This window comes from Drosophila subpulchrella, chromosome 2R (assembly GCF_014743375.2).
Source record: "Drosophila subpulchrella strain 33 F10 #4 breed RU33 chromosome 2R, RU_Dsub_v1.1 Primary Assembly, whole genome shotgun sequence".
In the NCBI taxonomy this organism is placed as follows: Eukaryota; Metazoa; Arthropoda; class Insecta; order Diptera; family Drosophilidae; genus Drosophila; species Drosophila subpulchrella.
In genome coordinates this window covers 17,180,218-17,195,684 of record NC_050611.1, presented here as the reverse complement: position 1 = coordinate 17,195,684, position 15,467 = coordinate 17,180,218, and the positions used below count along the sequence as shown (strand labels likewise).

Sequence of the window (15,467 nt, the reverse complement as noted above, 5' to 3'; positions counted from 1 at the left end):
TTTTATCTTTAAAAAATTCTATATTGTTTCCAGTAAGTTTCGTGACCATAAACCTACCATAAACCTACAATATAGGTCCATATAACCCTTTGAAACTCACAAATTGTAAGCATTATTTTCTAGATCTTTCTAAGACTATTACTTTCTCCTTAAATATTAAATGTTATAATAAAGCTACATGCTGAAAACGATTTTTAAAAAAAAATCGTGACCATAAACTTACAATATAGGTCAATATTACCCTTTGAAATCAAAAAATTGTAAACATTATTTTCTAGATCTTTCTAAAACTTTATACTCTCCTTTAATATTGAATATTATAGTAAATCTAAAAGCCAAATACGATTTTTATAAAAAAAAAACATTAACAAATTTTTATAATATTAAAAAAAATATCTAAATACAATTTTAATTAATTCCATTTCGTTTATTTTTCTCTCCGTGTGGCATACGTAAAATAGTTGTGCATGTACCACAATCGAATCCGCCAAGTAGCTGCCGCGCAGCCTCCGCCGTTCTCCGTCCCGCTCCACCGCCCGCCCCCTCTCGCTCGCTCCTTGGACCTGGCTTTCGGTTAACCTCAGTTGAGCTCCTACAACCTCACCTCGACAGGCGGCGGCAATCAGCGTTGTGTCGTGTGGATCGGCGGACGGCTGGACGGACGGAGCTTGTGTGCTTTCCGCCACGGTAAAGGGTGATTCCCCTTCCAGCTCCCCGTCAACCCCCTCCCCACCGCATAGCTTCCTCTCTCTCGCTCGCTCTGGCCGTCTCTGTTTGTCTTTGGGCGCTGCGCACGCGTGGAACTGCGGTTTAGAACGGATTGGAGCAGCGCACACCACCTGGTTTACACGAATGTATTCGCTCTTCTACATGGTGTAAAGTGCAATTGTAAAAAATTGCGCATTCTACTGTATAATTTACATGGTTATTTACTTTTCTTATTTATTCATGTAAAAATGTCTATTAGAAAAGTTAGAGTAGTTTTTCACGCAGTTTTCTTTAAAAGCATATTCATATTTTTAGATTAAGCTTTTTATAGAAATATTAGTTTTCTTTAAACAGTAAAATTCCCAAGAAATTACCAAAATGATGTCATCCCTCAGTAATATTTTCTATCAATTATTACCAAAATCATGTGTAATTCTACTGAATATCAACTGTTATATTGAGAAAATTAAAAAAATAATATAAATTATAATAAATACCATTAAAATAAACTAAGTAACATTTTGCAAACAACGTTTTATGGAAAAAAAATGCATTCGTAAAAATTTATTTCGTTTGCATTTCATTTCATTTTTGAAGGTTAATGAAAAATGTTAATAGTCATTTTTCAGTGTTGCATTATAGCTATATTCTTAAGTTCAATATTTTCTGTAAGACCAGTGAAATGTTGATTTTAAGTGAGATGTCTAAATTGAAAAAATGTAAAAGGCCTAACAAAATAGACGACATTTTAAGGTAATTGAAAATTAAAATAGTTCGTAAATAATATGAAAAGAGCTAAAAGTTATTAGTATTCTAAAACCAATATATGTATATATACTCGTTTTTAAAATTCAAGCTAAATTATTTCCTAAGTGAGAATTTTTGTTCATGCTGAATCTTTGAGTACCAAAATTCTCAAGTTAAGTGCAAATTACTTGAATAATTCTGTCTGTGTAGATTCCCATCCACCCATTAACAAGCCCTCGCACTTCAAGTTTGAATTTGAGTTTTATTTCATTTCGGTTTATTGTTGCAATATATTAAATGTTTAAAACTAAATTTAGGCTTAGTTTAATCCGTTTTGTATTTATTGATTTTGCCGTTTTTGCGTTTACACATTAGGTGATTTTTTTTTTGTAATAAATTTAATTTATGGTTTTTAACTGGTCGAAACTTTTCACTAATGCTTGATTACGTTTTTTGTACATATACCGCTAAGTAGTATATATATGCATGTATCGGTGTGTGTGCGTGTGTGTTTTGTGTGTGCGAGTGTGGCGGTGTATAAAACTAAACAAACAACAATCGTATTAAATGTACTTATATATTTTGTGTTTTTTTGTTTTTTTTCAAAAAGTCTTATATCATCTGTCCGTTCTGCAAAGTAAGAAACCGAAGAGAAACATTCACAAACAAACATTCCCTCCCTCCGCGTGTCTAACCTGATTGCCTAAAATTAATTTAACAAACCATGGAAACTGACGTTGGTTTTTATTTCGGGATCCCGATCTGTCGACCTCTATTTATAATGCAAAAGCGGTTGTCGAATTCTCAATTCCAAGTAGCAGCCTGAGTGACGCGTAAAAGTCGTGTTTTTAAGGACTAGAGCGGAAGCTTGTGGCGGAGTTATTCGGAAATAGGATCTTGAAACGGGTCAGAAGTGTTATAAAAATATAGGAACTTATGTAGAGGGGGTACCAAAAATCTGTTTTCTTTCTTCTTCAATTTTAAGTGATTGCTGATTTTTGGTTTAACCCTTTTGATCAGGGATTTAAACCAAAACTGGTTAGAGGACTGAAATTCAAGATATATTTATTTTAAGGAGAACTGGAAGATGCTTAAATGCTAGTAAACTTAATGTTTGTGTTTGCGTTTCTGTTTTTGTTCAAGTAAGAGTGATGTGATGGGTGTGGTTTGGTATCGATAGATGCATTAAAACTAGGCACACCAACTAGCTACGAAAATACATTCCCTGCTCCCCGCAACAAAGGTACACACATGAATCTTGTACTTTAAAAATATTGTGACAACCTAGGTTTAAAGGAAACCAACTTAAGATCAAAATTACATTGTTAACTTTTTGCCAGGGCTCGAACCGAAAGTCCTCCTGCTTGTTCTGTGTTTTAATACTTATAAACTCTTTGTTTTATCTTTTTTATTTATTTTTTTTTTGTTGTATGTTTTTAGTTTTCAATTCGACAACTTTCTTTCTAAAATTTAAATGTAACCATACTTTTTTGTTTCACTTCTTTTTTTTTTGTTATTTATAATACTGTTTTTCCATATATATCGTTTAATGCAGAAGGGGGTTAATGTTGGGGAAACTCTTGGAACTTCCGATTCTTTAGAAAAACAATTGCATAATACATTATAAGAGGATATATCTCTGGCGAAGTTCTGATTTTTTTGTTGGCAGTGATATTGCGAAACGTTCTTCTTTCGACTTGGAAATCAGCTCGACATCGAAATAATATAGTACATGTTAGTTATGCGGTTTTTCCGGTTCCGGTTGAGGTTTCGATTTCAGTTTCGGATAAGACTTTTTAGGGCATATGGTCTGTTGTGGTCTGGTCTTGCTCAAAGTACAGCTCAAGATGGGCTTTATAAGATTTGCTTAAGAAAGGACTCGATCCTCAATGGGTTTTCATAAGAAAGTAGAAAGTGTTGCCGTCTGCTGTTGTATTTACAAAATGCTTCGATGTCATTACTCGTATGACCTAAAACGATTTCAAAACTAGTCAAGTTAAATGTCTCTATATATCCGTATATATATATATATATGCTGGTGTGTATATATAATTTTATAAAGTTATGTATGTAATACGTTTAAAAAGATTTTTTGTTTTGTTTCTTCTTTTTTTTTTTGGTTGTTATTTCTTGGAAAAAGTATTTCTGTTACGTAGCGGTTTATGATTACGTTTAAATTTACTTATCGGTTAGCGGGTTCCGTAATCTTTGTTGCAATTTGATTAATACGTCTCTTAGATCACTAGTATTACAATATATGCTATTTGTGTCGCTCGTTTCGTATTAGCTGTCTGGCTATTTTTGTTTGGTTTGGAAAATGCTTTCTGTGGTCGAACCAGCTCCTTAGTGTAAACAATTTATGTAGTGCTTAACTCTTTGGTTAGTTAACGACTAGAACGTAGGTAGAGAGAAGGAATCCGTTTCACGTAGAATGCATATCGTCTGGCGCCCCCGCCCCTCCAAGGATCCGGATTTTTTTTTTGGGGCTGCGGGCAAAACGTTTAAATGGTTCTACTAATGGTTACATATTGCTTAGTCAATTGCAGCAGCGGCGGGGGCGGAAAGTACCAGAGAAATACCAATGGAGAGCAACAACGGAAGTCAACACAGCGCAACTGAATACGATCCAAATCCGATCCGATCCGATCCGGGGGATCCAAGCGATCGATCCTCTCTAAGTGGGACTATCCGCCTTGGAACCGGCATTCGAGTTGTCTTGCAGTTGAGCGAGTGTCTTGAACTTTTGCGAGTTTAGGAATCTGTCAAGAGGGAAAGAAGAAATATAAATGAATAAAATATAATATATTCACGGTTCCTTAGGCATAAATAAAGATACGAATGTAACTTTGCCAATTTTTTGAATTTTTAAACAGTAAATCTTATAGATTGTTTCTAAAAGAATTCTTTAAAATGTATTTTGACGCCCTTATACTTATATTATTATTGAAAACTTTGCAATTCGGATCCCTGTAGGTTTAAAGTTAAGCAATATTATTTTTAACCGTTTCCTTCCCAAAATATCTTGGTTTTCCCAGAATAAGTGTTTGGTAAGCTATGGAATTAATATACTGACTACCTTACTGAGTTTTCTAATTTACTCATAATGCTTCTATAGTCACTATCTTTACAGATAACATCTTTAGTAATTATTTTATTAAAAGTCATAGACATAAAAAATTAGATTCTTAAAAAGATGGTTCCAAGTTTAAAAGAATTATAAAAGTCCATTAAGTATATGCAGGCTTTAAGCTTGGTATTATAATCTTGGTTTATGCATTATATCTATTTATAAGTTAGGCAAGTACAGGGATTCCTTTATAAAAAATGAAGAAAACAAATGCCGAATACCTCATTTTCTTTCCCTATTTTCTCCTGATTTTAAGAGTTACTTTGTTTCTTTATATAACATGGTACCTCCTAGTTCCATCTCAAGTTTCACCTCAACGACACCCACCTCGGATATGAGTCTCTGTGCATCAGTGTGTAGATCTGGATTTGAGCTTCGTCGAAGGTGTGCGTCGTGGGCTCGATCATGTTGCGGTTGACGATCTCGCGGACCCGCGAGTCCAGCGACACCTCCCTGGGCGAAAGGATCGAGATGTAGTCCTCGTAGATGAGGCGCGCCTTCTCCTCCACCAGCTCGGGGCTGCTCTCCTTCTTGAGGTCCTCGCAGGCCAGCCAGAACAGGATGTTCTCCTCGCTGAATTCGCTGCGCAGGAAGTTCTGGAACACCTTACGACCCGCTGGGAACAAACATTTATCAAAATATTACCACAGATCAGGAAGCCATTTTTCAAAGACTCACATGAGCTCTTCATCAGCTTGTCAAAGCTCTTGCCCCAGCTGCGGATTTCCTCCAGTGTGGGTCTGTAAAGTACAATTAATGTAAGTACTACCTTTTCTAGCACTTTTTATTTGCATAAACTCACTGTTCGCCATCCAGAAATTCGGCATTTACAAGATCTCGCTTCGTGGGGGCATTTTCATCGGCATTCTTGATGGCCAGACTACAAAGATAAGAGAAAAAGCAGAGGGGCGCTTGTTAAAAGTCGAATATTTTGATTTTACAACTCATCAATCACCCTTTAAAGTATACTACAATTTTGTCCATCGCTGAATTGCCGCTCAGCCTGACTCATTTTTAACTGGCACAAAATAGCATAAATATGTAAATACAGTGGTAGATCGATAAGTAGAACTATAGAAAGGCCAGGTTACAGAGTAACTAATAAGCAATAGGAATAAATAACATATCGCATATAGCCAAATTCGGGATAAATGGTGAAATAATCATGTTACTATTGTTACTTTGTAATTTAGTCTGATAAAAAAAAAAAGTTTTTTAATAATGAAGTATTAATATAAAAATGTGAGAAAGTAAGGATATAAAGTAAACTGAACACAACTTCAATATTTGTGAATAAATGTGATATAAGTAAATGTGATAAATGGTGAAATAATCATGTTACTATCGTTACTTTCATATTTAGTATGATATCAAAAAAAGCTATATAATCAATAAAAAAAAGTTTTTTAATAATGAAGTATTAATATATTAGTGGGATGAAGTAAGGATATAAAGTAAACTGAACACAACTTCAATATTTGTCAATTTCAACGTTTATATTTCGCAAATACCATATAACTGAGGGTTATATGATATAATATGATATGGATAAAACTTCCCGAATGACCACTGTAGATAGGCTAATGCCATATCGGTTTTTGTTTTCGAAGCCCGGAGACAGAGCACCGGAGTACTCGAACTTGACAAAGCTCCCTTATCTGGTCGACAGTTATCAGAGCGACTCGCTGGCCCAATACCTAATCAAAGTCATACAACCTTATATATATAGTACTCTATATATGAATCAAATTATATGTGGCCAGGGGACGGGAGAGTGGGAAAGAGGGTTTTTTTTTGGGGAACTTGGGGTGCTGTGTTCTGTTTTCTGGGGTTTTCGGGGTTCTTTAACCCCCCGTTGGGCACACAAAGGTGCGGAGGGGGCTGCCAGTTGGCGGTGGGTCGAAAAAGACTTTCGATTTCATTCACGAAAACATGCAACACTTGGAGGAGCTCCGCGGAGGAGCCGCCACATACTTATTTATATATGATTTGAAAAGTGCCCTCCAGAGAGCTTTTCGCTGCCCCGACGACTTGCTCCCGGAATTGTGAATGAACGAGGGAGAAAGCTACGGCAAAAGAGCAGCCCGTTCAAAGAGTGTTTCGCCAGAGAGAAAGCGGAGAAAGTTTAAGAGAGAGAGGCAGAGAGAGAGAGCTTTCAACTAACAGCGTTGCCAGCTGCCAGGAGAAAGGCCACCTTGTCCGTGTCCGCTTTCATTTGAACTTCCCAGTCCTCTATTCCAAACCCAATCCCAATACCAATCCCAATCTGAATCCCAGTCCACGACCATCCCATAGCCAAAGCCAAAGCAATAGTTAAAGCCAAAGCAATAACCATGGCTGTAACCGTGGCCATATCCATGACTGCACAGCGGGAAATTAGGGGTTCGGTTGTACAACAATGCCAAAAAAATTACTTAGTAATGAGTATCTTAAGATGTGATGATTAGATCTCGGCTTATAATTGAAAAAATTTATTTTCCGCGATCTTTGACTAGTTACAAACTGTTTTAGTAAGACCATAATTAGATTAGGGTTAAAATATATTAGGATATTAAGAAAAATTGTTAACCAATAAGATTTATAAGAATTCGGGTTCTAAAAAATAATAAGTACAGATGATAGGAGATAGGTGGCTCTATTTTGAAATGTTGTTTAAGTGTTACTGATTTAAATATGTTGATTTCGTAAAGAAACTTTAAATCAGTGACTTGAATAAAAGTAGGGATGTGAATTTCACTATGAAATAGGACACAAAACGATATACCATATCATATCTTTAAGCAGTTACGTACAGATGATAAGAAATAGGTGGCTCTGTTTTAAAATGTTCATTGAATGTTACTGATTTTCACATGTTGATTTCATAAAGAAACTTTAAATCAGTGATTTGAATAAAAGTAGGGATGTGAATTTCATTATGAAATAGGACACATATTAACGATATAGATATAGTCTTAGTGCCATTCATTTAAATAGGGCCCCATATCTATATGCAGTTATTTGTATAATATTATATAAGGAACTGTTTCTACTAAAATAAGAATCATCACCTTAAATGATTTTACTATCAAAATTCAATATTTTCATACGTTTTTCTGAGAAAAATATGAACCAAACTGCTTTTAAATTCTTTGTTCTTCAACTAAAAGTTCTATAACTTTAAAACCCAGCCCAAGCACTTGTTTTTCTTTTGGTGTACGAAAGAATGAGTGCCTTAGGAAGGTACTTACCATTTGGCCCTGTTGTCACGGTTGTGGTTGGTATTCGTATTCGTATTCGTATTCGCATAGGTATAGGTATTGGATGGGTAGTAGTTATTGTAGTTATTGTGGCCAAACGTTGAGTCAAGGCAGCGCGGTAGCGGTAACGAGAAAGAAATTGATTTCGTGTCAGAGGATTTGAGCGGTGAGCATGTAGGCCACTCTCGGTGGCATGGTACACCTTGGGCCACCGGTACTCACCAGGAGCAGGAGCAGCAGCAGCACCAGCAGAAGCAGCACGGCTTCTGCGACTGCGGTCGCTGCAACGTGGACACATTGGACTCCTGCAGCACGTTGGACGTGGAGACGACTCCCACGCTGCCGCCCACAGTGGGCGATACTCCGCCCAGGCTGCCCCCTCCACCGACGCCCCCAACACTGCCGCCTCCTCCGTTCCCATTCCCGTTCCCGTTGCCATTGCCATTCCCATTGTTGCCACTATTGTTGGCGGCACTTTGCTGTGAGGATGCAGTCATGCCGCGCAATCGACAGCCACTGGGCAGCTCCGAAACGGTGCAGGACATGCCGCTACCTGCAATAAGGGAACAAATTGAATCGTTAATAAACTGGGTTGTTGGTAAAGTGATTTTGGGGTCACACTGAGGGAAATATATGGGGAGTATTCGTCATCTAGTTGGCGTTCGTCATGCCAAAACGGCGGTTCTTATCTGTCCCAAGCTACCATGTTACTTAATTGATAATTGTCTTGTTCTACTAACTGTTTGGCCGATTAGATTCTGATTAATAAACATGTATAATAATCAGATACATTAAAAAATCTGGTTTGGAATCTGATTTTAGTTATGATTTAAGAACTTTTATTTAACATGTATAATAATCAGATTTCTTAAAAAGGTGTTATGATTTAAGAACTTCTTATTTAATATAATACTCGAAACCCTTGCTGATAATATCAAATAAATGTGTAAACTCTTCTAAATTTATATAAGGGATATTTTCAACATTAAATTAAGCCTTTCAAAACTAGCAATAGATTTTTTGGAATATTTTAAAGCAACAATTTAATTTATATTATAACATTAATACCTAAAAGACGCATTTTAAGCTTGTCTGGAATCCACAACAACTAAAAAAGTTAAAGCTTTTATATTAAATGCTAAAGTTCTGTATAATTACAAGCATTCAATATTACATTTAACTTTTAACTTAACGTTTAATTTATCAAAACAATTAAAGAGAAATATGTTAGAGAATAAATATTCCTTTAAAGATATCGACATTTCTGGAACGTGAAAATTCAATATATCAGTATTACTTAAACAATCCCAAAAAAAAAGAAAATTTCGGATTTGAAATATTTATTCAACAATAGAATGATTTAACGGATTTAAAATATTTATTCAACTAAAGAATGATTTTAAAGACAATAAGTAAATAATAATAATAATAATATGATAGGTATGTATATAGGTATATGATAGGTAGGTAAAGACAATAAGTTAATAATAACAATAAAATGATAGGTACCAATTCAAATATTTTGGTTTTATTTTAAGTAAAGCAATAGAAGTATACAAAGAAGGCTATATACATACCATCTATACTATACCTACACTTATTGCAATTGCAACTCGATAGAATATAGAAAGTATAGAGAGGTACTAGGCCCATGTTTATTGGTTTGTTAAAAAAACAGTTCAATATGTAAATATCCCTTTCAAAACTATAGAAAAGATAGAAAATCTTAAGAAGTATTTTAGTCTATATGCCAGAAAAGTTCTATATTTTAGCCCAATGCTTATTGGTTTATTAAAAAAAATGTTTAATATGTAAATGTCCGTTTCAGTACTATATAAAAGATAGAATATCTGGAGAAGTACTTTCGCATATATGCCAGAATAGTTCTATATTTCAGTGACCACTTTCGTAATTATAGAGAAGCAGTAAAAGTGAAACAAGGAAAAACCTGTGGGAGTACGCCTAAGCTAAATGTCAAATGCTGATCTGGTCTGCTTCTTGTTCTTATTCCTATTCCTATTCCGCCTGCGATTCGGATTCTGTTTTCCGTGTGCACTTACCTGCCCTTTGAAAGTTGAGGTTGACGCGGGCGGTGCTGATGGAGAGGGGGGTGGAGAGGTGGAGAGGTGGTTCTGGGTGTGGGGTGGTGATGGGTGGTGATGGGGCGGTGGTGCTGCCCCAGCTGGCGGACCGCCCACTGCCACTGACCTACCCACTCACCCGCTCGCTCCGGTGCTCTCTTCTGTTCCTTTCTTCGCTTCGATTCGGCTTCTCTTTCTCTTTCTCTGGGATTTCCTTTTGGGGGGGTGTGGGGTGGTGCTGGGCGGAAAATGAGGCCGTTACGTATTTATGTTTTTGCTAATAATTTTTTATCGAAAGTTCCCACTCTCTCTCTCTGTCTCTCTCTTCGGGCGCTCTTCTCTCTCTTTTCGTTTTGTTTTATTTTACTTGATTTTATGTTTTTCTTCTTCTCAGAGATTTTACATGGCCCAGAAATTCCAGAAATTCTTTATGATGATTCTTTTTCAGATAACCTTTAGAGCAGTTTAGTTTGGTATAGAATGGTATAGTATGGTGGTTATCCTTATTCTGTTAACTGATTTCGTGCGAGAGCTAGCCTTTTTTTTTAGCGAGTTGATGGCGCCTACGGCATTTACATATTCCTAGGTGTAGGATTTTCGGGGCGAAAATCTAGCAAATCCATTCGAAAAGCCCCGTGCACCAAGGGGCACATTTCCCAAGCGTTACGTTTCGTTACGAAATTTTATGAGCAGCTGGAGCTGCCCCCGACGCAGTTGTTGTTGTTTCGACTTTATTTATTTCTTGGGCTAGTCATTACACTGATATATACTTTATATGTATGGTATGGTACATATATATACAGTGGTGGCCACCACCACATTGACACGCAACTTGGCTAAGTGGAGCGCATTGTTTTGGGGGCGTATGGGGCGTATGCGTGATTTTTACCCCTGATGTTGCTGCAACAGCTGCAACATGTAGCAGCTAATTGCACTTGTAACCCGAAGCGACTGCGATTTGGTCGTTGGTCGTTGCACTTATCACAAGTCAGCTGCTTTTTCTTTTTGTTCCTTTGTTTTGATGACCATTTGCCTTAATCTAGCTTATCTAGTATATTATTATTATAATATTTTTTGGTGTTTTTCGGGTTTTTCGGTTGTTTCAGTTTTATTGTCTCGCAAATGCTTCTTCCGTTCATATTTTCACTCAAACACACACACACGTACTTTCTTTTGAGGATTTTGGGTGGGCGGGAAAAGGGGGCCGCGATGGTATGTATGTATGTATGTTTTTGAGGAGCAACGACGACGAGTACATACGAATTTTTGCCACTAGAATTGTATTCGAAATGTGTATATTTGTGTATATTTTACTTTTTTTTCGACCCGAAATTGTTTTGCTTGTGCTTTGATTGGATTTTTTTCGGTTTTTGGTTTAGATTTTTTTTTGGGGGGGGGTTTTCGGTGCGAATTTAAGGGGGAAAGTGCAATTTTCGTGGTCACTCGATGGCCTGGACTGGCATTTTCACATTTTCACATCACATCACATCTCGCCCTCGGCCATATTTCATTATATTCCTGCGTTCTGGGGGCCCCCGCTATATGGCAGCGCTTTTTCCCATTCGATTTCTGCGCTCTGCTCGGCGATTTTGGCTGCTCAGCGCCCAGAAACGGAGCCAAAAGAACAGAACCAGAAGCCAAAATCCTCGACAGGTCGATTCAACCGAGCGATTCGAGATTCTCTCCGCTTGGGCCAAGGCAGGCGACTGATTTCCAAGCAGTGCCGTTTCGCCAGCTCTTGATTTTCCAATGCGCGCGCTCCTCATCCGAGAATCCCGAGATAATGGTGGGTGGTATGGGGCAGGGGGGCAGCAGCGGGGGGCTCCAAAGGTGGACTGCTGAGCGCAAAAGCTCGGCGGCATAGCTATACAGTTAGAATTCCTGGTACACACAGGAGAGAGAGAGAGAGCGAAAAAACGGAATCCGAAAGACATGTGCGCGCGAGTCGGAAGAAGAGAACAAAGCTCGGGACTCTTCTTCGCTCCACTGGAATTCCCCCCAAAGCTTTGGGCCTAAAACTTCAGCACCTTCGACAGGGTTGCATTTGGCACTTTGATTTGGATTTGGGGATCCCGTTCATTTCGGAACCCGGTACGTAAACAAACTAACAGATTCTGATTGTGCGATATTTGTTTTCTTTCGTTAGTTTTGTTTAAATGTCTGTAATGTTTATGATTCTCTAGATTCAGATCTTTCGGTATCATACGGTTTACCGGACCTGTTCCGGATTTCCCTATCGGGTGTTTTATTTGAATTCCAGTTCCAAAGTTGCAAAAATTTTGTCGATTTAAAAATTATTTTTGAAATGATATAACTACATTGACCAAAGAATATATAATGTTAAATCAAATAAAAAAAAATTATCAAAAAAGATTGCTTCTAGACCTCAATAATACGAATACGATTTAGATCATTTGGTATCATACGAATTAGCGAACCTGTTCCGGATTTCCCTATCGGGTGATTTATTTGAATAACATATCCAAAATGGTAGAAATTTAGTCGATTTAAAAAGTATTTTTGAGATGATATAACCATATTGACCAAAGAAGATCTAACGTTAAATCAAATTACAAAAAATGTATTTAAAAATGTTGCTTTGAGGTCTAAGTAAATCGAATAATACCAAGGAAAGACGATCCAAATTTGGATGTTTTTTGTTGATTCAAAATCCTATAAAAATCTTAGTCTTTTAAAACCAAGCTCATAGAAAATATGTCCTATCAATAAAAATTAATGTATGATTTTATTTTCTATAGAAATTTCATAAAACTGTAGTAAACAAACCACAACTATAATAGGGTTTTTGTACCTAATTTACGTGTATAGTCGTATGGTACAGTCAGCGCCCGTGGAGAAGACCCATGGCTGCACCGGATGCCAGTTGACATCCAGAACGCCAAACTCATCCCGTTTCTCGTGTGTCTGCAGCTTTTTAAGGGGAACAATCAAGGGGTTCTGCAGCAGGTCACTGAAATTGGATACAGAAATTAGTAAAAATAAAGGCCTAAATAGATTCCAAAGCCACTTACTTATAAACCATGCCGTGGGAGACGATCACAGCCTGGTCATCACTGCCAGAGGCGAACAGCGGATAGCGGAGATGGAAAGCCACGCTGCGGACAGCATTGCGATGGAGCCGCATGGTCTGGTAGGGCTTGGTGGACAGATCCAAATCGAACCAGAGCATCTTTTTGTCATAGGTGGACACCAGCAGATTGTCGCCCTTGGGATGAATGGACATGCCCGATATCCACTTGGAGTTGGTCAGCAGCTTCTTGACCAGCTCTTGTTTCACCAAATCATAGATGCGAATGTTGTGTTGCGTCTGTAAGATAACAAGACCAAAGCAGTTAGTATAAAAAAAATCCCAAGAAACTTTTAATTCCACTTACCGCCACAAAGAAGCAAGGCTTGACGGGATGGAAGAGCACGAATTGAATGAGACCCTTGCTCTTGGAGAATGGAATCTGTGATCGCCGCTTGGACAGCTGATGGATCAACGCCGAGCGGTTGGCACCCTCGGGCATCACAGTGGCCAGGTAGTCACCACGTCCGTGCCAGGTAACCTGGCGAATGGGTTTGAAGTGAGTGATCACCACCCGGACGCCCTTCTCCTGCTCCTCAGCCTCTGCATTGGACCACTGGACCGCCGTTTTAATGCGCTCACTTTCAAGAACATCCTGAGGTGGCGCCTCAGCTAACAGATCGTCGGTCTTCTTCACCAGCACCTTGTCGCCCACTTTAGGATTGACGAGCAGCAGACGATAGCCGGTGGCCACAGCAATGATGGAGAGCTTATGATTGGGGCACCAAGCCACGCAGCGCACCACTTCGTCGGTTTCAATTGTACGGATGCACCGACCGGTGGCAATTTCCCAAACTGCAAGGGAAGAAAGTATTATTACTATGTACAGATATTGGTGGGCAAGGATAGAACTCACTCTTAACAGTTTTATCATCAGAGCCGGAGACGAGGTACTCTCCCTTGGGCTCCACGCTTACAGATCGCACCAAATCGGTGTGGCCGCGGTAGACCATACTCTCCACCGTGGGGAAGGGCTGCAGGTCACGCGGCGAGGGCAGCTTGGGGATGAGGTACTCGGCATCGATGTTGAGCTTGACACGCTTGGCGCGAGGACACAGGTAAAGATCAAGGCAACGGAGGAAGCGCTCGCGAAGGTATCTCGAGTAGGCGGGCACCTCCCGCAGCGACTTGAACTTTTGTGGCATAAAGTGAAGCTTGCGCTTGTGTGGCTCGTCCTTGAGCTTCAGCCACTCCTTCGTTTCCTTCGCATCGAAGAGATACTCTGGCGGTGGATTGTAGGACTCGGCATGACCGGGCAGGTCGCGCTTGGGCGCCGAGACGGGATCGTGGATGCGGCGCATGTGCTCCCGACTGGTGTCCGTCTCCCACAGCATGTAGAACTTGGGACCACGCTTGGCTTGCTTCTCACGCTGCACCTCCTCGGTGGTCTTCATCCAGCCCATCTTGAGGGCGTGCACCATGCGCGACACGCGCTTCTTCTCGGACACGGAGGGCAGGAAGGAGCGCTTGTGGTCGGGCACGTTCTTGATGGGCATCTTTTCCACCTCCGAGGTGAACCACTCGATCCAGGGTTCGTACTCCTCGTGATCCTTGTTGGGGATGCGACCAGAGACAATGCGCTTGATCAGGGCAATGTCCTCGTCTGTTAGGCGCACATCCTGACCGGTCAGCGGATCCTTGACAGTGCGCCAAAAGTCTGGGTCTTCGATCTTGCGCAGGAACTCATCGATCTGATCGCCTTGTGGTGGTTTAATGATCTTCTTGGCATCCCAGTCGTAGCCGATGTGCTTGTATTCATCATACCAGTGCATGGGTATGTTGCCGACAGTGTTTCGTATGTCCTCCTCGTCGGAGGTGTCTGAATCCTGGTACTCTTGCTTGGAGGGATCCCCTTTGGGCAGCTCTTTTGTGCTGGCTTTCTTGGTGGCGGCACCGCTGCTGCTGGGTTTGTCATCGGATTTCTTTTGCTTGGATGTGCCGGGAGATTCTTCCTCTTTCTCATCCTCGGAGTCATCTTCCTCCTCCTCCTCTTCCTCTCCCTCCTCATCACCGCTTTCCTCATCTTCCTCTGCTGAAGAGGATTGCTTCCTGCCCAGGTAGTTGCCCTCCTCGTCGCTTTCGAACTCCAGTTCCTCGCTGGAGTCGGAGTGGTACTCCTGGTCTATGCCCTCGTCATCGGTGGAGTCTTCACCGGGATCTTTGACGGCCTGCAGCAGGTCCTGAAAAACCAAAAACACATGCAGGTGATTTGGGTCTGACATTCTTCTCGCTTGTCAGGTGGTCTTACCTCCTCCTCCTCGTTCTCGGAGGCCTCGGAACTGGCAGCCACCTCTTTTGTGGGCTCTGCATCTTTTCCTTTGCGTTTAAGTCCTAGTTTTTTGGTCATTTTGAGGGGAAAACAAAACTAACGCGGCGCACGTGTTGCAGTCAGCGATAGCGATGGAAGTTGAATAAAACGGTGGCCTATCGATTGGCTTGCCGCCAATGCTGTCGGTTATCGATTGCAGAAATAGCTA

General features: G+C 39.8%; 2 protein-coding genes across 3 annotated transcripts; both read right to left on the bottom strand.

Moving 5' to 3' along the window:
- Positions 1–1,932: 1,932 nt before the first annotated feature.
- LOC119550407 (regulator of G-protein signaling 17) lies at positions 1,933–11,612 on the bottom strand. 2 transcript variants are annotated; one of them, XM_037859065.1, is made up of 7 exons: positions 9,882–11,612; positions 8,044–8,374; positions 7,813–7,821; positions 5,385–5,462; positions 5,261–5,322; positions 4,910–5,198; positions 1,933–4,214 (listed from the first exon to the last, which is right to left on the bottom strand). In XM_037859065.1, exons 2-7 carry the CDS (start codon positions 8,364–8,366, stop codon positions 4,130–4,132), a joined length of 846 nt encoding a protein of 281 aa, XP_037714993.1. In that variant the 5' UTR covers positions 8,367–8,374; positions 9,882–11,612; the 3' UTR covers positions 1,933–4,129. The 2 variants fall into 2 exon arrangements, with proteins under 2 accessions (XP_037714993.1, XP_037714994.1); XM_037859066.1 differs by having other exon boundaries at positions 10,042–11,612.
- Positions 11,613–12,629: 1,017 nt separating this feature from the next.
- LOC119551541 (ribosome biogenesis protein BOP1 homolog) lies at positions 12,630–15,387 on the bottom strand. The gene is made up of 5 exons (XM_037860931.1): positions 15,239–15,387; positions 13,847–15,170; positions 13,298–13,785; positions 12,935–13,230; positions 12,630–12,873 (listed from the first exon to the last, which is right to left on the bottom strand). The coding sequence occupies exons 1-5, from the start codon at positions 15,335–15,337 to the stop codon at positions 12,720–12,722; spliced, it is 2,361 nt and encodes a 786-aa protein (XP_037716859.1). The 5' UTR covers positions 15,338–15,387; the 3' UTR covers positions 12,630–12,719.
- Between the last annotated feature and the right edge of the window lie 80 nt (positions 15,388–15,467).